This window comes from Gorilla gorilla, chromosome 1, assembly GCF_029281585.2.
Source record: "Gorilla gorilla gorilla isolate KB3781 chromosome 1, NHGRI_mGorGor1-v2.1_pri, whole genome shotgun sequence".
In the NCBI taxonomy this organism is placed as follows: domain Eukaryota; kingdom Metazoa; phylum Chordata; class Mammalia; order Primates; family Hominidae; genus Gorilla; species Gorilla gorilla.
In genome coordinates this window covers 79,929,298-79,954,442 of record NC_073224.2, presented here as the reverse complement: position 1 = coordinate 79,954,442, position 25,145 = coordinate 79,929,298, and the positions used below count along the sequence as shown (strand labels likewise).

The 25,145-nt window shown below is 41.3% G+C and overlaps 1 protein-coding gene across 1 annotated transcript in view; it reads left to right on the top strand.

Moving 5' to 3' along the window:
• Window positions 1–18,893, top strand: part of PAPPA2 (pappalysin 2) — a 298,990-nt gene extending 280,097 nt beyond the window's left edge. The window contains exons 21-22 of the mRNA XM_004027950.5: window positions 13,476–13,574; window positions 15,685–18,893. Coding sequence (XP_004027999.1) covers window positions 13,476–13,574; window positions 15,685–15,759 — 174 coding nt within the window. The 3' untranslated portion in view covers window positions 15,760–18,893. The remainder of the gene's footprint in view (window positions 1–13,475; window positions 13,575–15,684) is intronic.
• The last annotated feature ends 6,252 nt before the right edge of the window (window positions 18,894–25,145 follow it).

Genomic DNA, 25,145 nt, shown 5'->3' with positions numbered 1-25,145 from the left:
GCCATTTTTCAGGTCAACTGGACCTGGATATTACTGGGGATGATAAAATAGTTATGTCTAAATTGTGGAAAAAGTCTGGCAGAAATTGGACAGAATAGAAAATGTGCGGGGCCCCTCTAGACCTGTGTTTATATATACAGGAAAAAGGAAAATTTGTAGAGCTTCTCATTGTGAGCTGGGACAGGTCTTGCTACTTAATCAAGATCTATGTCCCATGACTCAGACCTTTGATTGTGGTAAGGATACCTTCTAGATAGATTTTCAGTGATCAAGTTGTTTTAGAAAAGTGCATCATGATTTGAATAGTCAATGTCATAGATAAGCCTTCATCTCCACTGGTCTTCTGCCCATATATGACCATTCAAGTGGTCCTGATGACTTTCCTTCACAAAACACCTCCTATCTGCCTTTTTCTATTCCATATTATGGACAGCCAGTTCTGTTCTTCGTTCATATTGCTTGAACTCAACTCCTACTTGGTCCTGGCCCTTCCAGTTGTCTTCTGAACGCTCCCTGTATTATCTCCAGATCTAACCTTCAAAACACAGCTTTTATCATTTCTTCTTCTGGAAAAAAAAAAACTTTAGCTTTTTCCTATTGTCTTCAGAATACAGATTAAATTCTTCTGGATGGAGATTTTGAGTTAGTTCCAAACTTGCATCATTAATATTTGAAAGAGATATATCTTTTCTTTTACCATCTGAAATGTCAGCTTATATTTGACCTTCCTGCTGGGGTTATTCTCCCCATTTCTCTGCCAAAATCCTATCCATTCTTCAAAGATTAGGTTTAATCCCATGTACCCCATAAAGCCTTTCTAAAATGCTCCAGGCAGGTCCTCTTTCTGCACTGCTATCATTCTTATTAGTGGTACCATTAATTACTCTGGGAACTGACCCTCCATTTACCTATGATTTCTTTCCTATGGTCTTAGGTGCAGTTCAGATTCTGTATTATGCAGCACTCATGCCACAATGACTTCTTTGAGGCAAATACTTTGTCACCCAGGAACCTTCTGTGGTGCCTTGTGCATAGCAGACACACTAAACACGTATTGATCAAATATCCCAGGATTCTAGCAACTCACCCTATGCCTGGCTTATAGTAAAATAGATGTTAATTTACTGTATAGAGTAATTTTGGCAAAATGTAAAGGATTTTTTCTGGATAATTATAAAAGAAAGTTTTCTATTTTTCCTTTAAAAAATACTATATAATACATTTCTCACGGCTATCTGTGACACTGACTTTTCCTTAGGCAGAAGGTGGCTACCTCATTCTCATAGTTTCAGTGAGAGGTTAGACCAGGTGTACCGTACCGAGCAGTAGAGTGAGGCATATCAGCAGGAGCATATCAGGATGGTCAGGGCACAGGCCTGAACACCGGACAGTGGCTCTATCCTCAGACACATTCCCTATCATCGTGATCAGACACATTATCATCAGACATATTCCTTAACAGCGCCAGTTTTTATTTTTTTTCACCTGTAAAATGGTCATGATAATGGGCCCAATAACAGAGTTATTGCAGGGGTTCATAAAACCACATGTACAAACCTTGTAGTACACACCACACACCTATATAAAATAAAAATAGCATTTTGCTTCTATATAATGGTTTGTAGTTTGTAAAAACAGTTTTACGTTTAGGTTTGCTCCTTATACCTGAAGGTTTCAGATAATTTGTGTGCATCCATATGTGTGTATAAAATAAAAATATACTTTATGTTACAGATCTATAATATAGATTATATATTATTAATTATTATACACATAATATAATACGTATGAGAAAGGGAGAAGCATATATATGTATCATATATATTTACCACATCTATGCATATGTGTATATAAGTACATACAAATATATACATACGGATATATGTATACAATTGCATATACATACATATGCACATGCATTGCATATACATACATATGCACATGCATTGCATAGATATGAAAGAGAATAAAAGAGAGAAAACAAGTGCTATGAACACTAACAAAAGGCCGGGCGTGGTGGCTCATGCCCGTAATCCCAGCACTTTGGGAGGCTGAGGTGGGTGAATCACGAGGTCAGGAGTTCGAGACCAGCCTGGCCAACATGGTGAAACCCCGTCTCTACTAAAAATACAAAAAATTAGCTGGGCATGGTGGTGGGCAGCTGTAATCCCAGCTACTTGGGAGGCTGAGGCAGGAGAATCTTTTGAACCCAGGAGATGGAGATTGCAGTGAGCCGAGATCATGTCACTGCACTCCAGTCTGGGCAACAATGCAAGACTCCATCTCAAAAAAATAAATAAATAAATAAATAAAGGAAAGAAAAAGAACACTAACAAAAACTCAAAGAAATGTAGATTAAAGTTTACCCCAAAGTGAAACACTTTCATCTTTGTAAAGAGCTGGATGTGGTATCAGAATGGGAAAAGGCTTGTCAACTGCTGTGCTTTCTTTAAACAGTTCTCACCTTAGCAGTCTCTGCTTACTCCTCAAAATTCCTCTCAATGTACTTGATTGCTGAGAAAGAGAGGGAAGGATAGAAGGGGGAAGGAGGGAGAGAATGAGAGAGAATGGGGGAAAAAAAAAAAGATGCTCAGCAAACAGCAGGAGGGCCAAGAAAAATATTTAATCCAAACAAGGCATACGGTCGTTTCCTCCCACAGTCTGCATTCCCAGTCACCTTCCACAGGCGGGCTCAGGGAGCCAAGAAATGCTGGCCTGCCTGGCATGTGCCTGCATGCGGTGAACAGGCAGGGGTGAGCACGCATGCTGGGGCTGTGGTGGAACATTCTGGTCACCAGCTCAGGCCTGCCTCAGCCTCCCATGAACTGAATGCTGGCCGAGGAACCAGGAGACAGAGACGAAGGGAAGTAAAGGGTCAAAGTCCAAACAGGACCTAACAGTCTGTCCTGGGCCTTCTTGTGGGGTCATATGCTTTTCCTTTCTTCCCTCAGCTGCATGTAATCTGTCTCTGACTTGTACCTGTCTCCTCGTCCTTTCATCTCCCACAGCTATGTAAGCTCCATCCAGACAGAGCATGTACCGCCTCATGTTTCAATTATGTGGGATGTGGCCTTGTGCAGCAGCTGGCCAAGGGCCCAGAGAGGAGGGGCACAGTGAGTGGCCACCTAGAGAGGTGACCAGAGAAAGGCACTGGAAGGTCCCACCTTACTGGGCAGGGTGCCTGCAGTGGTCTGAAATTCTGCTCTCAATTTCATTCATCTGTAGTCTTAAGTTTGATGTCTGGAAGAGTCTACTGTGAATGAGCCTATGACTGGAAGGCCACGCCAAGCTATTTTCAGGTGATATTTTGGGGTGAGTAATTGATAGTGAAAACAAATACCTGGGAGGCAAGGGGACAAGATAGGGGAAATAATTGGGCATGGTGGTTTATACCTGTAGTCCCAGCTACTTGGGAGACTGAGGCAGGAGGATTGCTTGAGCCCAAGGGTTTGAGACCAGCCTGGACAACATAGCCAGACGCCATCTCTTAAAAAATAAATTTTAAAAAAACAGACAAACAAATAGATGAGAGGGGGAATGTTTACCTTATCTTGGAGGAAAGGTAAGAGGAGTGAAATACAAGAACTGTTTTGAATTCTTAGTTTTATAGAGTTAATTCTGCAGAGAATTCACTAGTTTAATCCATCAAATATTCATTAAGCACATATTGTAATGTATTGGATACTGCGCTGATGCACAGGGTTTATTGCTGATGGAGGAAAAGGGAACAGAAAAGAGACAAAAATGGAAGTGTTCCTGCCCCCATAGTCCTTGCAGAGTTGCGGACCTCTTTTGTTCAAGGTTTCTATGTCTGACCTTGAAACACAGTTGGTTGGCTCCAATTAGCTGAAAAGGGAAGCAGGATATTCCCTAAACAAATGATTGTTAATCCATTGATTGTTTAAAGAAGAGAGCCAAATGTCATGCAGTAAGACTGTATCTGAAGACCTTGCAGACCATCTACACCACTCCCAACATGAAAGCAAGAAAAAGGAAATTACAAGAACTCATGGGCCTATCAGCCCTGCAATGGGGACAGTGAGGTCTGATGGTGTGTCATTATTAATTCTTGTAGGAGCCCACGGCACAGACTTTGCTGTGTCACAAACATTGGTACTATGGAAGCCTGGCAATGAGTCCACCTGATGGACTGCTGCTGTTCCTGGGCAGCATTTTAAGGAGCATTGCTGTGTACTTAGAGGAGGAGGAAGGATGACAGTGTCATGAAAACAGTTTTTGACACCAAAGGATTGGGAATCACTGGAATAAAATCTTGACAAATGAATTGTACAGGATCAGCTTCACTGGAGAAAAGGGGGTCACATGGAGGACAGCAAACACTGATGGAGGAGTAGACAAAAGTTTTTTCAGTTTTTGTTTGTTTGTTTTAGGACATGGAGTTGGGTTTGGTGCAGAAGGGTCAAGGAGTGATTCAGTGCAGAAGGAATAAAGGTGGTTGGGGAAGTGGAGCACTGGGTGCCTTCACAGCCTTCAAAGTGTATCTTGTGTAGTTTTGGTAACAGGTGAGGGAAGAGATAGGGCAAAAGGTACTCAACACCTTACCATCTGCAAGGCCTCTGAGTCAGAGGAGGGCCAGGACACATTCCCATCAGGAATGGCTCAGGCTGCAGCTCTCAACAGGAGGGCCAATAAAAACTTCACAGAAGTGCTGTTGTTTTCAGTACGGCCCTGTGCAGGGATGTTCTGTCCTTAAGGAGCCAGGCTTCAACTTCGAGTTGGTGTTTTTCTTGCACAAATGTGCATGGATATCACCTGAACACTGTCTTTCCCATTTTCACCCTTTGGGACTATAACTCCATCCACCAGCACTGCCCTCTTCCTGGCCTTGAGGTGGGCAAGACCACTCATATAGAACTGTCTCTCCCAGAGGAGAGACTACATGGGGAAGCAGGTCAGTGTGTGCTTGCAGTGAGGTAGAGAGTTTGTGTGACTTTGAGTCTTTATTTGCAACTATTTGAAAGGGGCCGTGAGGTTAGTTTTGGCTGAAAAGTAAGTCCCAGAGAGTCTCCTCACCTTCCTGTTTTCCTGCAGCACATGTCAGAGAAGAAATATCTGTGTGATGGTTTGGGGTTTTTTTCAGAGGCTAAGACACCCAAGTCACCATTATGGTTTTTGAAGAGAACCCTGGTTTCCAGGAGCCAATTAGACCATTTCTTTTCTGTTTTTATAAGTTTCAAAACTGTTTCCCTTGTCACCTGACTCTGTCTTTCATGACTCAGGTACATGCATTGGTGGTAAAAGTGAATGGGGAAGGAGGCTCTCAGGGATGGAGCATGCCTGGTTTTGACTAAGGTGTTGGTGGCAGAATCTTGAAGTTTTCTGACCAGAGTCTATAGGGAGACAATTCAGGCACCAACCTGCAATGGTAAAAGCAATGGTAGTTTTCTTGCTGCTTTCATAAAATTATGAATTATTGAATGCTTGCTATAGGTCAGGCATTGTGCTATGTGTTTTACCTCCATTTGCTTGCAGCAATTCCTTGCAGCAATTCTGTGAGGTAGGTGCTATTTTTCTCATTCGCTAACAAGAACACTGCTGCTCATTGTTAAGAAATTTTCTCAGATTCTAATTGTTGGTAAGGAGCAGAGCTGGGATCTGAGCATAGGTTTATGTAAAACCATATGCTGTGCTCTTCTTTTTTTTGAGACAGAGTCTCACTCTCGCCCAGGGGGAGTGCAGTGGCGCGATCTCGGCTGACTGCAATCTCCTCTTCCCAGGCTCAAGCGATTCTCCTGCCTCAGCCTCCCAAGTAGATGGGATTACAGGCATGTGCCACTGCACCTGGCTAATTTTTGTATTTTTAGTAGAGACAGGGTTTCTTCATGTTGGCTAGGCTGGTCTCAAACTCCTGGCCTCAGGTGATCCACCCACCTCGGCCTCCCAAAGTGCTGGGATTACAGGCGTGAGTCACTCTACTCGGCCATATTCTGTGCTTTTAATCGCCATACTCTATAGCCTTGATAGTTTCTGGGGCAGGAATTATTACGCCCTGGGTACCTTGGAGTAAGTGAAGTCAATACAGATGAAAGATGTCTTTTTTATCTTACTTTTGCTTGCTTTTCTTTTCTCATCTAATTTTTCTCAACTATTTCTCTCAGAGGAGATTGATTTTTGTCCTATTTGATTATTTCTAAGACTTTGCTTTGGTCTTGGTGTCAAATGTAGATAAGCTGATTATAATCAGGCTTCTCTTTCAGCCTCTGCAGAGGTACATATTTGCCTTTTTAGAGGGTCTGGTGGGTTACACAGGCAGTGGTTTGAGGTCCTACACAGAAGATGTACTACCACACATGGACCAGTGATGCATGAGAGGCCACACAAGTAGACGCGCAGTCGGCATTCCTCTGATCATCCAGCTGGATGTGTATCTTCATTGTCTTTCTTTCAATTACATCTTCTCATCTCTTGTTTGTAGATTCCACCCTTGCCCTTCCAGGAGATACTCTGTGCAACTTCAACTGTTAGCCGAAAACACAGAAGATCCTTAACGTCTTACTGTTAGTGACTTAGCCAAGGCCTGGATTTGAATCATGTAGACTTCAGAGCTGGTAGGCAGGAGCAAATCTCTTGGCTCCCAAGTGAGCCAAGCTACCTGTGGAGCATCATAATGTGATTGTGTCATTCTGTATCAGTCCTCATAAACATTGTCTTTTTATTAAAGTTCTAACAGGGTTACATAAAAACTCCCTACCTTACAAAGGGCCAAGACCTAGGCCCTTATTCCAGATCACCTGTTAAAACCCAACCACTTGATCACAGATATTTGCAAACATTCCTAGGACAGCCATGGTTTACTGCTTTCTTTCTGCTCTGGTTTACAGTTTCTTTGTTTTTGGCCTTTGGGAAATGTTCTTTTTCTTCTTATGATGCCAGATGTGAAACTGAGAGAATATTGTTATGTTTTATCTAACATTTTAGATGGTTTATAGAAGGGTAATTCTTACATAGTATATTCTACTGCCTTGTCCTACTTTCTGGCTGAAACGTAAGTATGATACACCTCCAAATGTATGGATGTGTACCATGTTCTTCACTTAGAAGATGATCTACATATATATTATATACATACACATGACCTACATATATATGTGTATATATGTGTATGTGTGTCTGTGTGTGTGTATATATATATATATATGATTTATTTCAACTCCAGTGTCTACAGTATATGCATTTATAGTAAGAAATAGAGTAGATGCCCATAAAATCTGGACCTGTGTCTAAGTTATGTGATTCTCATAAGGTAACATACCTAGCAAATTTTCTAGCAGTACAGGAATAATGAAAAGGAAGGATCTGGTCATAAAGTATGCTAAGGAAATGTAGTTTGCCTCCCACTTCAAAATAGGACAATCATATTTATTTATTTGTTGACAACCTACATCAGTCACTAAACTAGTAGCTGGGACTACAAAGTTGATTAGATCCCAAGCCTTTGAAAATACATTCCAGAGGTTAAGCTCTATAATAAATATGTGGATCAAATATACCATAACTCAGAGAAGGGACAGCTTTCTGAGTCCAGGAAGCCAGATGAAATTTTCCAGAGAAGATTGTTCCTAAGAAACTATTCCTGCATAAGCCATCTTGATATCTATCTATTTGAATTTTACATATTCTAAGAAGACTTGCAGACCCACAAATGTGTCATCATTGGGACCCTCCATCCCGAAGAATGAACAGTGGAAGAGTTGAACAATGACATTTCCTTTTTTCTGCACATGACAGCAATGAGCAGCAAAACGTCTCGTTTTAGCACTCTGAGTCTTGGAAATAAGTGTTTCTGAGCTGTAGGCATCTGTTGATGTGATTGGAGCATAGTGTTGCTCCCTCCTGGGGATATCAGCCTCTAGGGGAATATACCAAGCCCCAAGTCTCCGAAGGAGCAACAGTGCCAGGCAGCCTATTTGGGATAAACCTTGACCCACAGCTGAGAAAAACAGAAGTGAAGTTGTGGGCTGGGTGTGGTGGCTCACACCTGTAATCCCAGCGCTTTGGGAGGCTGAGACGGGTGGAACACCTGAGGTCAGGAGTTCGAGACCAGCCTGGCCAACATGGTGAAACCCCGTCTCTACTAGAAATACAAAAAATTAGCCAGTTGTGGTGGCTCAATCTTGTAATCCCAGCTGCTCGGGAGGCTGAGGCAGGAGAATCACTTGAACCTAAGAGATGGAGGTTGCAGTGAGCCGAGATCATGCCACTGCACTCCAGCCTGGGCCACAAAAGTGAAAATTCATCTCAAAAAAAAAAAAAAAGTGAAGCTGTGGGGGTCCAGAGGAATTGAGATTATGCATGACCATTTCTTTGTCTCTGTGTTAGATTGCTAGGTTTACGTAATACACCCGTACCAAGCCCCTTTTGTAAAGGTGCCAAAAGAACTTAAGTTACCCTTCTTTGCCAGTAAATTAAAAGACTAATGAAATCATCAAATAGTGGTGGTATGGCATCGTAGAAAGAACAGAAGACCCAATATCTAGAGATTTGGAATCTGTTCCCAGGATTGCTACTAACTATCCTTGAAAACAAGACAGTTCACCTTTTTAAGGCTTCATTTCATCATTTGTAAAATAAGAAGTTTCTACTAAATAATCTTCAAGGTGTCATCTAGCCTTAGAATTTCATATATCTATGGTGTTCAAAAAAATCTCTTCAACATACATACTGATTTGATTTCCTTTGGATATATACCCAGTTGTGGGATTGCTGGATCACATAATATACATTCCCAACAACAGTGTGAAAGGGTTCCCTTTCCTCCACATTCTCACAAGCACTTGCCTTTCATCTTTTGTTGTTGTTGTTGTTGTTGTTGTTGTTGTTGTTTTTGAGACGGAGTTTCACTCTTGTCACCCAGACTGGAGTGCAATGGCACAATCCTGACTCACTGCAACCTCTGCCTCCCGGGTTCAAGCGATTCTCCTGCCTCAGCCTCCCAAGTAGCTGGGATTACAGGCAGGCACCACCACGCCCGGCTAGTTTTGTATTTTTAGTAGAGAGGGATTTCTCCATGTTTGTCAGGCTGGTCTCAAATTCCTGACTTCAGGTGATTCACCCGCCTCGGCCTCCCAAAGTGCTGAGATTACAGGTGTGAGCCACTGTGCCTGGCAGTCTTTCATCTTTTTGATAAGCAACTAGTGGTCTCATTATCAGAGGTCCCTGAGGGGCCCTACAGGCCCCCCCAGGTTCTGCCCCCGAGATTCTAAGAGAGACCTTGTGCTAGGGCTCTAGTCTTGATGTTCTTTGCATTGTTTGGATATGAAGCCCAGGATATGAGGGCACAATAAGGTAAATCATGGGATGTGAAGGAGAATGAAGATCAGGCCAGAGGTCACCATTGATTGAAGAGCCAGAGAAAAAGAAAATTAGTGCACAGATTTGTGTAGATTTACATAGAACTTCTATTTGCTGCAAGAACTTCATCAGGCACTGCACCATGCCTGCTTTGGAAAGGAGCTTCTTTGGGGCCTGATAGAACTGAATTAATATGAAGAAATTGAAGTGGCTCTGATTTGTCATTCACATAACGAGAAGGTTTTTTTATGAAAACGATGTGGAAAACAGAAAATAGTGCTTGGCCTCAAGCAAAAATTTGATTAGCATCTTCTCTTGGTCTAAAACACTCATCAAGATAATAAAATAGGATTCAGTCCCATGCCTTACCTTTAGAGATACAGTCCCTTTTGGCTAAGATTCCAACCTGTAGGTTAGTAAAGCAGAAGTTCTAAAGTCCAAACTAACCTTTCTAAAACATCAACATGGTCTTGAGTTCTGTTGCAAGCTGTAGAAGAACAATGTTCTTAATCTGGTTCAAGAAAGAGAGATCTTATCAGCCAATCAGTCAATGTTTATGGAACTATTCCCGAGCCTGGGCTCTGCAATAGGCAGCCTGAGACCACTCACCCTTCTATTTCTTCTTCTTAGACACATCTTTCAGATTCCTCAGAACCATCCAGTCCTAAGCTCTTCTCCATGGGGCCTAGATATTGTGGAGCCAGCTCCTAAAAGCAGATTTCCCTCACCCCCAAAATCTGGATTAGGTATTTAACTCCTGTTCACATCTTGATGCTACGCTGAACTATCACATGAGCTAAAAAAATAAAAAATAAATGAAAAAAAATTGCTTATGATGGGCCCCCCCAAGGGCTGGAACTATGTTTCATTTATCTTTGTGACCCCATAACAATGCCTGGCACATATAGGTGTGGAATAAAGCATATGGAGTGATTGAATGACTGACTATACCCATAGACAGCAGACAGGGCCACACTATCTCTATGGCTAACTCCCTGCAGCAACTTCAAAATGGGAAACATCGCCAGATTATATAACAGGCAGAAGAAATTACGTTTACTTTTGAGAAGTTTCCGAAGCGGTATTCGTAGGGCAGACTGACAGTCTTTCCTTTTCGTATTCCACCACTTGCACGCAGTCATTATTTGTCCATTTCATCTGCTTGGAACACAGCTAGAAAAGCCGTGGCAAGAAAAGGCTTCCTATAACAATGAAAATAGGTATCATTAGGCTCATACGTCATAAGAAGAGTAGTCCAAGCGCTCTCTCAGATTTAAGTATTCACTGTAGGTATAACGCTAAGGGCTTGACTTTCTGGCTCAAACATAAATCATCTCTGAGGGGTGTGTGTGTGTGTGTGTGTGTGTGTGTTTTAAAGGAGGCACATTTAGCAAAGGGGAGAGTTTTCCTATACAGTGAAAATAATATACAGCTATGTTAATGACTTTGGGTTATATATGTTGTTAAAAGGCAAAAAAAAAAAAAAAAAACGGGTGTTTTATAAAGATATTTTTGTTTTACCAAGATGGTTAAAATAAAAATTTAAAAAGTGACCCTTACCAGGATAAGCTTCAGATATTTGAAAAGTGCATTTATGTGAAACGCTTTATTTTCTGATGTTACAGAATAAGCAAGGTATACATATGGGTGGTGACGTTCACCTACGTACACATTGTGCAGAGAAACCAAGCCCAGTACCTTTTCTTGGAAAAGATGCCTGTGGGTTAGAGTGATATCCTAAGACTGACATCTTTCCGTTATTGAAATTAAAATTTTCTAGTCTATATCCAGTCTTCAGATATTTTTAAATTTGGGATCAATTAGTCATTTTTCCTTTCCTATTTTTTCATTGTAACCTTGGACTCAAACTGTCGAGCTTCCCAGGCACAGGTTGCCATAGGAGACTCTGTTTGTTGAGGGTGGAGTGGTTGATTTTGGCAGGTTGGGGGAGGAGCAATTAATTCTAATAGGTATATAGTAAATTAAACACTTGGGTCTTTCCAGCCTTTTTTCTGTATTTCTGCTCTTTTCTATAAACTTCGTTCTCTTTCCAGATGACTCTTTAAGAGCAGAAAAGAAGGAGCTTTTAGAAATAATTCCCAGGCTATAGCAAAGGAAGTCCAGTGGGGCCTGGAGGTCACTTAGATCATTACTGCTCTTTTCAACATATGTTCTCTAATGTTCTTGAGATTAGAAGCGACCCTTGGTGAAGACTTTAGAAAGAAAAATTCCTTGGGATCCTTTACTAACCCATTCAAATATTTAGATTGTTCTTATGAAAAGAAAGATATCTTTAGATATACCTTTAATTTCCATTCTGAAGACCAGGCTTATACATGTAAGAAAAGTATTTTGGGTGCTCCTTCGATTTTTATAGACAATTACATGGAAAAAAAAGAAGGAACTTACTAGGTTTTGCCAATGAGTCAGTCAGGGTTGGAGCAAAAGTAACAGATGTAGTGCTAGATGAATAAGATACACTCCAAACACTTGAAAGAGAAAAATAAAACTCTGGGGAAACTCCGTAGATGTATCCAGTCATCCTGCAAGAACCCAAGAGCATCTATAGGTGTTAAGGATGCACTAGTTATCTTTGACTTCGATTATTTGGCTGCAGTTCGGGACCTGAGTCTTGATTCTATAGTTATTCCAAGTTCTCTAGAGCCAGAATAACTGGTTCCAGCATTAAAGACAAATGCTTGTTACAGAATCTTTGTCTTTTATCCCAGTGAGGCCTGTGCTGAAAGCAGAATTCATTTTCACTTCTTGCTCACAACTGACATTGCTATGCAGCTGTGCGGCAGCTGTTGAGTTCCACCCCACAAGTAGCAGCTTCTCAGCCATTGGCAAACTGGTATACATCTGGAATGATGTTCTAATGACATCAGGATCCCATAGAATAAATCAAAACATGGAAGTAATAACTTGGATAAACTCGTTCTGATGTAACTCAATTGCTGAGAATTATTTAATGGCCATTTTTGAGTTGAGTGATCTATCTCATCAAAACACGGTAAAATACAAAACTGTCCTTCTATTTGACATTTAAGGAGGGTGGGGGGAAGAGAAAGTGATTTGAACACGTAAACTGGAAGGTGGCTTCAGAACTCAAGAGTTCTGTGGCCCAAAGAATTTGACCACAAGATGTTTCCTACGACTTTATGGTTGGGCATCTCTCAGGATGAGGAGCAGCCAGGTTATTGAGTAGGTGGGCTGGCTGATTTACCCTCCAGGATACAGCAGGACAACATTTCCCTCCAGAGGTAGTTTTCTGGAGAAATAATGCACTGGGCTGCTGAGCTATTTTTTAACAACTTGTTGCTGTTCTTATTGTACATTCTCTTTTGGGGTGAAACACTCCATTAACTCTGGTTTGGCCTGGACGCCTTTCCCATTTTAGTTCGTACTGATTTACTGCAGTAACAGTAGTGGATGGAAACAGTACAGCTTTCTCTGCTCTAACCCTGTATCTAGTTTCTGTGCATGAGTTGGCTGTACCTGTGGGAATATTTGTGTTACAGCACTGGTGTCCTCAACCCAAGCACCACTGCGGGCTGGACAGACACCATCTGAGTCTTCGTAGCACCCAAGGACTACTCAGGTCTCTAAGTGTCAGTCTTCAGTGCACCAGGAGAGGGGTGGAGGTTAATATGTGAGAAGCAGTACAAAACCAAGTTACATGACATCTAATACTAAGCTTTATCTGACACTTGCTATGTGACCTGGGCAATTCTTATCATCTCTATGCATCCTCATTTCCAAAAAAGCGGGACTTTTGAGGCCAACTCTGCCTACTGCACAGGCTTTCTCCCATGCTCAACAGAGTTAAAAATATGTTGAACTGTTTTGTAACCTATATAATATAAAGACCTCTTGTTACAAGAAGGCAAAAACGTTGATCAAAGAGTTTAAATGACCTATCTCAGACCTTAGAGTAGGCCAGGAGCAGTGCTGCCAGTGAAATGTGACAATTCCTTGGACCTAGTGGTCTTGAGATTTTTTCAACTTCTTGCAAATATTAGGTCAATTTGTGTCCTGCACCTTGGGTGCTTTTCTGTAATATCTCTGGAGTTGTATGGATTACGCTGGGATGGGAGGAGTGGCAGAGTCAAACAAGACATAATAAGGCTATACTGAGATGTTGCCTTCTAACCTCCCTACAGCCCTTCCAAGCAGATGGTTGGTGTGACACTATCAACAACCGCGCCTACTGCCACTATGACGGGGGAGACTGCTGCTCTTCCACACTCTCCTCCAAGAAGGTGAGTGAGAGAACCTGGGGAGGGGGGAGGCAGTGGCTTCAGGAATAAAGGCAGGGTCTTCAGCTAGCTCTCATTCATGGTGTGTAATAATGGGTTTGTATTCAACAATTAGGAGGGAATTATAATGAACAAACATTGGAGCTTCTAAAGTGACAGGGTTAAGGGTAGCATAGGTTCTTAGACAACACTAGTTCTTTGTCAGTTCAGTGATTCTTTCAGAAAAGCCATGGTTTTTGCTACAGAAAGACTCATACCTGCTTATCATTGTCCAAGAAACATCTCTGTAGGCAGGGAAAGTAATTGTCCTTACCCCTGGGGGAGGTGGGATTATCAACAAACTGCTATTCAGTTACTAACCATCTTCATAATTACATTAATAATTTTGTATAGTGTGTTACAAGCATCTCGCAGGCACATGTTAAATGGCTGCCACCAGCCACCTAAGCACTCTCTGGATTGTCTCGTGAGCAATTATCCTTTCTAATGCCCTTTATCCCTGTTATTCTTGGCTCTGTTAAATTAGCAGATAGGCTCAAGCTAAGCCTTATAAAATAGAATAAGCTGAAACTTTGCAATAATATGGGTAAAAATCTAAGTGCTCCAAAGATATTTGAAGCTAGTTGGGTCAATATGATAAATCTGAAATAAGCAAGAGATGTTATTTCCTTCCTTGTTTGTGTCTCCACAATAAAACCACACCTACCATGATCACCTACATGCAGGCTTGAATACTACATCTCTCACTCGCTAATGTTTAATCCTTACTCAATATGTGGCAGACACTGTTCTCACCACTTATGTGAATTAACTTATTTAATGCAGAGTGCTCAGGGGCTCATCATATCACTATTTAATTTGGCTCTCTTTTGCTCTAAAAACCAATAAATCCTAAACTAAGAAACAGATCAAGAGCTTGGACCAAAGGTCAGAAATCAGGCCAGCTATCTCTGTGTAGGAAGACAAGATAACTTAGGAAAAAATAAAGCAGTTCTCTCCCCATCTCACACTCTGAAAATCTAGTAATCGTCTGTAATAAATTTCAGTGCCTGTGGCCAGCATACACAGGAATTAGGATCGAAAAGGCACTTCACCCCTCTGTTGACTCCTAAATCACATTTTAGAGTAATGTGCAAATATGCTGGAAAATTTCCCCACACAACCCCACCCATTCTCCTACCCACTTGCCCAATCACCAAGCCCATCTCTTTAGTGTACTTGGACTAGTATTGTGTGTGATATGCCTATTTATTTTTATCTCATTAGATTATTAATGCCCCAAAAGGAAAAATCATTGCCACTTTTATATCACATCTCCCAAATACCCAATTTTCTCTGATGCTAGTTATGGATGTAGCATTTATCTGTTTGTAGCAGTGCAAGCAGAAGTGAGTAACTTTTTCCGGACTATCTCTGGCATGAGGAAGAGATAGTTACATAGAAGGAAGGCAATACAGCCACAAACAATGGGTGGGGAGATGCATTATTCCACCAAGTCAAAGTATATCCTGGGCTCAAGAAGAGCAAAAACTCATGCTTTATGAGGATGGCAAAGATGTTCCTATTGTTCCAAGAGCACTGAGGAGTTGGAGTCAGAGTGCTAGTCTGTATCTAGTCTCGGCTTCCCATATAGTAGTCTTATTACCTTGAATTAAGTCAACCCACATCTCTTGCCCTTCCCTGTAAAGAGAAAATACTAATGCTACCATTCCTCTTTCCTACTTTACAGGGAAAGTGACAGTAACAGTAAGAGCAGTATTTTTAGATATGAGTGGTAATATTAGAACTGATAGAATAGTAGTTATAGATGCTTGGCAATATATAAGAACTTTACACTCATATTATTTAAATCACACAAACACCCTCTGGGGTAGTTTCTGTTGTCCTCCCCAGTTTATATATGAGGAAAGTGAAGCAAGGAACAATTACCTTGCCTAAGGCTACATGGTGACATGATGTGTGAGTGGGAAAACTGCATGTTAATTTCCAGTTTGTGATATTGGCACATAATTCTACAGTTCCTCTGGGACCAAGTGAGGAAAGTGAAAGCTTGTTTAAAAGTGTGAAGCTATCACAGAAATGAGCTATTTCAACTTCCCTTTCATTCCCCTAGGTCATTCCATTTGCTGCTGACTGTGACCTGGATGAGTGCACCTGCCGGGACCCCAAGGCAGAAGAAAATCAGTAACTGTGGGAACAAGCCCCTCCCTCCACTGCCTCAGAGGCAGTAAGAAAGAGAGGCCGACCCAGGAGGATACAAAGGGTGAATGAAGAAGAACAATCATGAAATGGAGGAAGGAGGAAGAGCATGAAGGATCTTATAAGAAATGCAAGAGAATATTGATAGGTGCCAACTAGTTCATCGAGTAGCCCAAGTAGGAGAGAATCATAGGCTAAAGTTTCTTTAAAGTGGCAGCTGATTAACATGGAAGGGGAAATATGATAGATATATAAGGACCCTCCTCCCTCATTTATATTCTATTAAATCCTATCCTCAACTCTTGCCCTGCTCTCCACTCCACCCCCTGCCAACTACTCAGTCCCACCCAACTTGTAAACCAATACCAAAATACTAGAGGAGAAGTTGGCAGGGATACTGTTAATACCCATTTTGAATGGATTGCCATCTTTCAGAGCTTGTCTGCTCTCAACTGGCTCTTTTTGTGTAGTTTCCCTTAAATAATGAAGTTAGTTATTAATTCTTTATAAGTATTTAAACATAATTATATAAATATATTATATATATTATATTTTTTGCTGTTTACTAAGCTAAAAATTATTCGTTGTTCCACACATGCTGCTGTGAAGTTCACATTCAAAATGAATGTTGAGACTTTGAGGACAGAAAGGCAACTTATTTTCCCATCTTTGTATGGATGGGGATTGGCAGTTTGAATAGGAAGTACAGAAGGAGAGAGAGTAATTAGATGGAATTCTGGATGCTAGCATGTAAAGCTAATCATCTTTTTTTTTTTTTTATGACCTGGGAGCTGGGCCCATTTTATGACCAAGGAGATGGGGAGTTGGAATGGTGGTACTAAGAGGCATAGGAAGTTGAGTGTGAGTACCATTGGTGATGGGTCCAGGAGAACTAGACTATGGTTCTTGAATATCTGTCCACAAAGAATATACTAACTTGTGTCAACTTCTCCCAACTGGAGTTGGTGAGACCTAGGATTTTCTGCACTTCCACACATGCCTGCTCCAAGTGTGGCTGTCAGCCAGTCAACAAGTTTGTACTATGGCCCATTCTCTGATCACCAGGATTACAGGAACTCACACACTCCTCATACTTGGCCTGTAGTCCTACTTCTTGTTAGAAGTCTCCAAGTCTGGCCAGTCACATGACCAAGTGTTGATTTTTCTGGGGGAAAAATGTTATGGAAATGATATAGGGGAAAGGTGGGAGGAGATGAAAGAACAGGCAAGAGCTGTCAGGGTTAAATCCAGGCCCGGGCATGAGAATGGAAGTGATCAGGGAGACTCGGTCCTTGTTCCAAGTCTCCAAAGAAGACCAAAGTGGGTCCCTTGAGCAATGAAGAATCTGAGATAAATTCTCTTCAAGTATCATGTACAAAATCTGTGAGCCAGAGATTTTGACTTGAGCAAGCCATGGAAATGCATGGAGCAAGGGTGACACTCTGTGGGGAGACAGAAGAATTTCAACTATTTAATGTCCATTTTGTTGTTTTTACCCTTTCTTATCCAATAGATGGACTGCACATGAAATGACCACATTAAGCCTCTCTCTATTTACATCCCAGGCTCACTGGGATGTGGTCTACTGCAGTTACATTTTCTTGTAACGGTTTCTGGATTAGACCCTAGGGAAAGAGAGTAAGGAGCCAGTTTCTGTTTAACATTCTAGTTTTACTCATTTTAGGGAGGCTGTGAGGCTTGTCTCCCTTAAAGTTTCTTCTCCAATGGAAACCAAGAACAGACAAAATTTAGAGCTCAGCTGTGGTCTCTTCCCATCTTCTGCTCTTTTGCTTTGACCACAATTTTTCTACTCTTCCCATCAACACTAGAGCAATGGCTGTGCAAATAGGAATAGGAAATACTACCACAATTATAGAAATATTATCCACACTATCACGTAGGGAAGAACAATATCCTGAAAGAGAATAAAACACGAATAAGGTGATATACCCACATTAATCTGTGGGTTTGTGGAATGAGGGTTGCAAAGTTATTGGGAAAAGGAAAGAGCAGAGTTCACCCATTCAAAAAAAACCTTTTGTCCTCTAATCTCTAGTGTAAAGAAAATGTAGTTCAGGTACCGTTCATTGTCTTGGGTCATGCTTAGTGCCCCCAAGAAGACAAACATATTTGTTCTTGGGATTCTGATAGGCTTCAATATGCAAAGGACAATGGAAAAGTTTAGACACTCTATTTTCAAAATTTTATAAACTTGTTTTATTGGGGAAAATGTCCAAATTGCTAGACGCATTCTGGCAACTTCTGCCAGAATTGCCTTGGAGAATCCTACTTTGTCTGCGATTGAGGCAGAGGAATTGTTATCCTGGGCATTACTCAGCTCAGGAACATGGAGCCTGTGGTTCATGCCAGTGTGTATCTTCATGCAGTCTCTCCACAAGAGCAACAGTAAGAACATTTCTGTTTTAAATTTCATTTTAAAATATTTTATTATCTGCAATTCACCACTGCTCTGGGAAGGCAAAAGGAAAGTTCCTGTTGTGTGTAAAGAGCCTCTTAGGCTATAAGGCTTCCCAGCCATAGTCAGCTATAGCTATTCAGAGACAGCAGGTTCTTCCAGTCTTTGTTCCTGGGACCTGATGTTTTGAGCAACTCAGGTCACTGATAAAGTGGAAGGACTAAGACACTGTGGTCACAGATCCCAGCAACATCAACTCACACTCACTCCATGTGGTGGTCCACATTCTGCTACTCTTATCCACCCATGTGGTCATTGAGAGCCTTTCTCAAGACTCTTCTGTGTGTTTGATTGTGCCCAGGTGGCCCAGGGCTAGCTGGCTCTAACAACTAACATGACAGCCTCCAATCAGAAAGGCAGGTAAGGGGACAGGGTGAGGAGAATGGGCAGATACTGACAGAAATGAAAGTAAAGGGATTGTGAAAGTAAACAGCTCTTCCTGATTCTCATCTTCTCTTTTTTCTATTACAAGGCATTGAACTTGGCACTTCCTGTATTCTTTGTGATCACTATTGAGTGCATTAGTTAACACCCAAGGGGATGGCTTGATTGGGAATGTAGTGAAAGGAGCTGATCTACTGTATTGTAATGTAAAACAGCTACAGCCAGTTATTTTGTAAGATTATAAGTTGTTCATTAAAAAATCAGCACACAAAATATGAAGTGTCTTTGGTGTCTGACTCTTTGTTTAAATCATTTCATCACTTTCTAATCACTTTCCATTGTCTTGTGCCAGGTCCAGGCAACAGTCATTATTTATTTGATTGATTGGTCATTTCTTTTAGCCATTTAAAAACCATTTGTTAAGTAAATAGGATGTGTAAGGAAGATGAATATGAAAGTTCATAAGAAGACACGGCATATATGAAAGTAGAATGTGAGGTAGGAATGTCAAATGTTTCATGAGTTTTGAAATAAAGTGTAAGGATTACTTACAGTTCAGAGGAAGTAGGGTTTATTCCTGGATGCCAAAGGTAGGCAGCATTTGGAAAATGGTTGGGAAGGATGCATATGATCTGACAGGCAGAAATGGGGGTTGGGAGAGGAGAGTCCAGGCAAGGTAAACAACATAGTTGAAGCTGTGGAAGTAGGAATGGGATAGGCTGTGCATTATGGAACATCAGTGAGGCCTCCAGCTTAGCTGGAAGGTAGAACTAAGCTAGCATGTACCATACATTTGGTAAATACAGAATCTTACTTAATTCTTACAACAGATCTGCAAATAGCATATTCTCACTTCACAGATAAGAACGCTAAGCCACAGCCTGGTAAAGAAAGTTCTTCAAGGTCATATGAAGGGAGTTAACCTGGTTCTGTGGGACACTAAGATGTTAGAAGGAAAAGAAAAATGGTGATTAATAGGATGGAGAGAGGTGAAAAGAAATGTCAAGGATGATGCCTCTGCATTAAATACACAATCTGAAAGCTTATCAGCCCTAACAGAAGAGGGAAGCTGGCAGGAGCAGGCTTTTAAAGAAAGAGTATTCATTTGCTCTTTCAATAAACTTGGGTTGAGGGCCAGATAGGAAATGCCATCTAAAGCAGTGTTCAGAACCCTAGAGGAGGCTTCTGCAGTTGGGGCCGGTTTGCAGAGTTTTCTGGCCACACCAGTCACCACCTGGCTACTGGAAGGGCTGGGCAGATATCTCAGCACACCTATGAGCCATTTGGAAAGAACTGTGGAATGGACAGTTGGAAATGTGAGCTTGGACTTGGGAGAGAGGTTTGTGGTTAGAAATAAACATTTGAGAGAGAAAAAAAGCATTTTCTTTATGGTTTGCAAAGTGCTTTCATATGATTTATGGCTACCCACAGGTTAGGCAGAGCAAGGACAGTTTTGTTTTGTTTCTTTTCATTTTACAGATGAAGAAACTGAGTGTCTGTGAGGTTATAGGAAAATTTAAGTTCACATATCTAAGTACAGGTTGGGGTGGGAATCCAAGATCTCTGTCCTCAAATGTAATGTTTTCTACTGCACAGTGTTCAGCCTGCTAGGCCCAAGAGTGAACCCAGATCCATTTGCAGTGGGAAAGTTTAATGTCTTTTTACCGGTTTATGTTTCAAGGTGCTCATTGCTTTCTTTATGGCTTTCTTAATAGCTAAGCCTATTTTCTCTCCTGCCTGTTGTACATAGCAAATGGTAGGAAAACTGAGGGCAAACCTTCTTGAGCACCCTTCCAGGGCCCTCTCCTCATGCCAGGCCATGAGTATAAGCAGATGCCCTTGCACATACCAGTTAGGCCAGCTGGACAGAAATGTCTGGCAAGGCAGCTTTTTCCTTAATAGCTTCCCTGGGGAGAGTCCTGGACAGAGACTTTGGAGCTCTGGTTTCCATTGACTGACAAACTTCAATGACATGATGAGTCATCTGTCAGCTGGGAGACTCACTACGCTTAGATTCAGGCCATCCAGATGATGAAGGGCTTAGGGTAGGGTTGGGTGAGGTAATGAGAAGGGCTCCAGGACATCTCTGAAGCTGACTTTGGGTCATTTCTTTCTATGTCACTCCAGAAGGACCACTGAAATACTTTTAGTATTTCAAGTTTCCCAGTGGTTAGCTCAGAAGAAAAGGGTGGTGGTGGTGAGAATCTCGTATCCCATAACGGTCCATGCCCATAAAAGCTTCTACATGTGCCTGGGATATTTCGCCTGGCAAAATACAAGACTAGTTTAGAAAATAGACGGTTATTCTCAAGTCTCCCATAGTGTGAGCCTACCTGAGACTGAGTACATCTTTTCTAGTCAGAATTTAGTCTGGTAGTTAATGCACTATGGTGTGTGATTTGCCACATTTGGCTCCTTGCTGAAGATGGTTGGTTTTCCATTTTTAATCTGGTCCTGCCACTCAATCTTTAGGTTACATTGCTATGAGTTAGCAATGATGAAGTACATTCTTGAAAGAAATCTACAAGTCAAATTTATATTCCAAGTGAGTATAATAAAAACATCTCTAACCCCTGAAAGATAGTTCCGAGTAATGACAATAGTTCACATTAACTGCAATTTGCTAATGTTCTACAAATTCAATTTTCTTCTAAGGATAATTTAATATAGACAAGCTTCCTTTCCTTTGTCTTTGTCTACACAAAAGTCAAATATTCAAATGTAAAGAAAAAATAAGTAAAAAAAGGGACAGTGTTGACTTTTTAATGATTACCAATTATGTTGCGTCAATGTGACCTTCTGAAGGCAATTGCCAGTTTAAAAATGTTTATACACATAAAAGGCTGTTAGAGAATTTCCCCATACCACAATTTAATACGTGCTACTCAAAATGCTTCCTGAATAGTTAGGCAAGTTATCTTAGGGTACAAAGGACTTCTAAGTAACGACTTTGTAGGTAGCGAATCAATAACTATTAGAATAATCTGTAAGAAAATTTCTATAGCTTTTTAGAATATCCAAGTGGTCTTCACAACGGGGAAGTATTACTTATTAACTCAACATTGTTCATGCTTTCTCTACCTTGATAGGCGACCTGGCACAGGGAGGCTGGGGGCAGGGATGACTGAGCCCGGACCTAGAAAGTCAGTATGTAGGATGTATTGGTGACTTGTGATCCATGGGCAGCAGCATAATGATCTGCAAGGATGACAACTACAAAATTTCAAGGCTGACAAATCTGAGTTTGAATTCTGGGTTCATTACTCACTAGATAAGTCATCTAGTTACTGAATCTCTCTGAGCCTCAGTTTCCTAAATATCTACTTTTGCAGCCCCATACCCAGCATAGTGTTTAAGAAGTGCCAGACAGAAAGGGGTTAAAGAGTGATTGATGGAGATTATATGTATAGATTATTCTCTCAAAAAGTTTGCAGTTGGGTGTGGTGGCTCACGCCTGTAACCTCAGCACTTTGGGAGGCTGAGGTGGGCGGATCACTTGAGGTCAGAAGTTCGAGACCAGTCTGGCCAACATGGTGAAATCTTCTCTACACTAAAAATACAAAAACTGAGCCAGGCACGATGGCACACACTTGTAATCCCAGCTACTCAGGAGGCTGAAACAGGAGAATCGCTTTAACTTGGGAGGCAGAGGTTGTGGTGAACTAAGATTGCACCACTTCATTCCAGCCTGGGTGACAGAACAAGACTCCATCTTAAAAAAACAAAACAAAACAAAACAAAACAAAAGTTTGATGGTGAAGAAAAGGAAGTCAGGGGGGTGGGGGAGTGGAATTGCCCTTTTGTGGCTTCGAATTCTCAAACACCATGCTTCTCTGAGATTAGAGAGACTAAGATGTGTGCCATCATCAGTTATGTTCTCCAGGACAGTTAGAACAGATGGAAACTCCCAAGTGGTTTGACTGCCAGGAGATGTTCTATCCCACTGATTCAGAGAGAAGCAAAATGGATCTGTAGGGTAAAGGTGGTAAAGCATGGAGCTGAGGAAAAGGAAGCGGGCTAAGGGAAAATTTTGGAGTTGGCGGGAATGTTGGTTAACTCAGATGGAATATGCCTGTAAAATTGCATTAGCTATGTGGAACACTGGTTATTTTCTTCAAAAGACAATTGAATTGCTGAATTTATCCAGTTATACAATAGCACAGTCCAATGCAACTTTCAACAATGATGGAATGTTCTACATCTGCATTGTCTGATGTGGTAGCCACGAGGTACTACAGGTTGCTATCTAGCCTTTAAAGTGACCAATAGGACTGAAAAACTGAACTTTAAATGTTACTTAATTTCAGTGGTTTAAATAGTGACATGTAGCTAGCCATGTCACCGGCCAGTACAATTCTAAACTATTACGCACATATATAATTCAATTTGCTTTTTAAATCCTGCTACTTATATCTCATGGCTACTGTAATGTTACATCATGTTTGGGTGGATATTTTGGGTTATATTATTCTAGTTTGGAAAAATACGTTTAATAAATGATCTACAAATTATACACCCAGACACCTGAAACCATAAATTAAAAAACAAATAAAAAGATCTCTTACTGGCTTGTAGCTTTCATAAAGCCATTTTTTAGTGGCTGAGATAAATAGTCATGCCTGGGACCCTAACTTTGGGAGGTCAGACAGTGACTGGAGAGCAGTGCAGCACTTAATATAAGTGAGACATGAGAAATATTGAGAGAGGCACAAAGAAGCCCAAGATGGAACATCCAGTAAGTGGCAGAGCCAGGATTTGGACCCAGTAGTCTGGTTCTAGGGTTTGTGCATTAACCCACCATGCTCTATTACGACCCTCCATTTCCTGAGAAACCACACGTATAAAGCACCATACTTAGTTTTGCAGGTTCTTAGGCTTGAAAGGGTCTCCAATAGTCCCTTATTATTCACTATAACATTCCTTCCAGTGAATTGTCCTGCTTCATTATGAATTCACCTCGTATCAAGAAACTCGCTATCTCCCAAAGCTGTGTGTTTTATATCTGGCCTTCTCTGACTTTAATGAAGTTAAAAATACTCACATAGCTGATAATATCATTATTTTAGCCAATATATTTTTGTTGAACAACTATTACATCCCAGGCACTAGGGATACTGTAGTGAGTAAAACAAAGTTTCTGTCCTCAAGAAACTTGAAGTTGAAGGAGACAAATAATAGGCAACAAATATGTATGCCAGCTGTTGAAGATTGCTATGGAAAAAAAAATGCAGTAAGTTGGGGTAAGGAGTTTCAGGGCTGGAGAGGAGCTAGTTCACATAGGGAAGGTCCATGGATGCTTCTTGGAGATGTGAAGGGAGTGAGGAAATGAGCCAAGTGACACCTGGAAGGGAGAATGAGCCAGGCACAGGGAACAGCAAGTGTAAGGTGGAAGAGACCTTCGTGTGTGTGAGGAAGACCATTGAGACTGGTATGGCTGGAGCAGAATGAGGGAGAGAGGTGAGGTCAGAGAAGTATGGAGGGGTGGAGGGGACCATAGTGTCAGCTATGGTAATGACTCTGGCTTTTACTCAGAGTAAAATTGTTTTCTACAGCAGTTTCTCTGTACTTGTACATAATCCATGCATATCCTTCACGTCTTTCACATTCATCATCTTCCTTTCCATCTGCTGTGCTCTCACTCTGGCTGGGGCTGGCATCACTTCTGGAACAGGCCATGGTAAAGTCTCCAAGCAAGTCCTCTTCACCTGCCTCGTCCCCCTCTGATCCATTCCAGCACAGTGAGTCCACACTGTTCCTCTGGAAGCACAGGTCTTGTGGAGTCACCCATTACTCATGGAAAGAGTTTGCTGTCTCTGTGTGTCCTTAAGGTTTGAACCTTAAGAGACCTTTTACACTTTACAGCCAACCTTTTACACTGACCTCCCCCTACTTCTGAACAAATACTCCATACCTTTGCCAAAGGTGATACATCCCCAGTGCCTGAAGTTCCCACTTTTGTGCTCATGTTATTTTCTAACCTGGAGCGCCTTCCCTTCTACCTTCACGTGGCAAAAAACTTGCTCATTTTTTTCAATTGCTTCTCACACATCTCTAATCTCATGAAGACTTTCTTCAGCTTTCTGTTTGATGAGATTTAAGGTTCCCATAACCCCTATTGTCCTCTTCTAGGATAATCAATATATTTGACTGATATTTTATTAGATGTGTGTTCTTGTCTTTCCTCACTACTCAATTGTAACCTCTTTAACAGCAGGTGAACTTGGGGCTCCACTAGGCCATTTGATGCCTTTTGGGAGAATTGGAAAAAGGCATCCTTTTATCTGAGTAAAGGCAAGTCAGCATCAGAGACTATGGCTTGACAATCCAGGTAGCAGGGCTAGATTTCTGGACATATTCACTCCTTGGACCAGGCAGCCTTGGGCAGGACACAACCTCACACCTTTATGTGGTGGCTCTGAAAACACTGTATTACCCGTTTTTGGATCTCTGGTACTGCCTTATATAGTGTCCCATCTTGCCCTAAATAAAACCTTGAAATATGTTGAATTGAATTT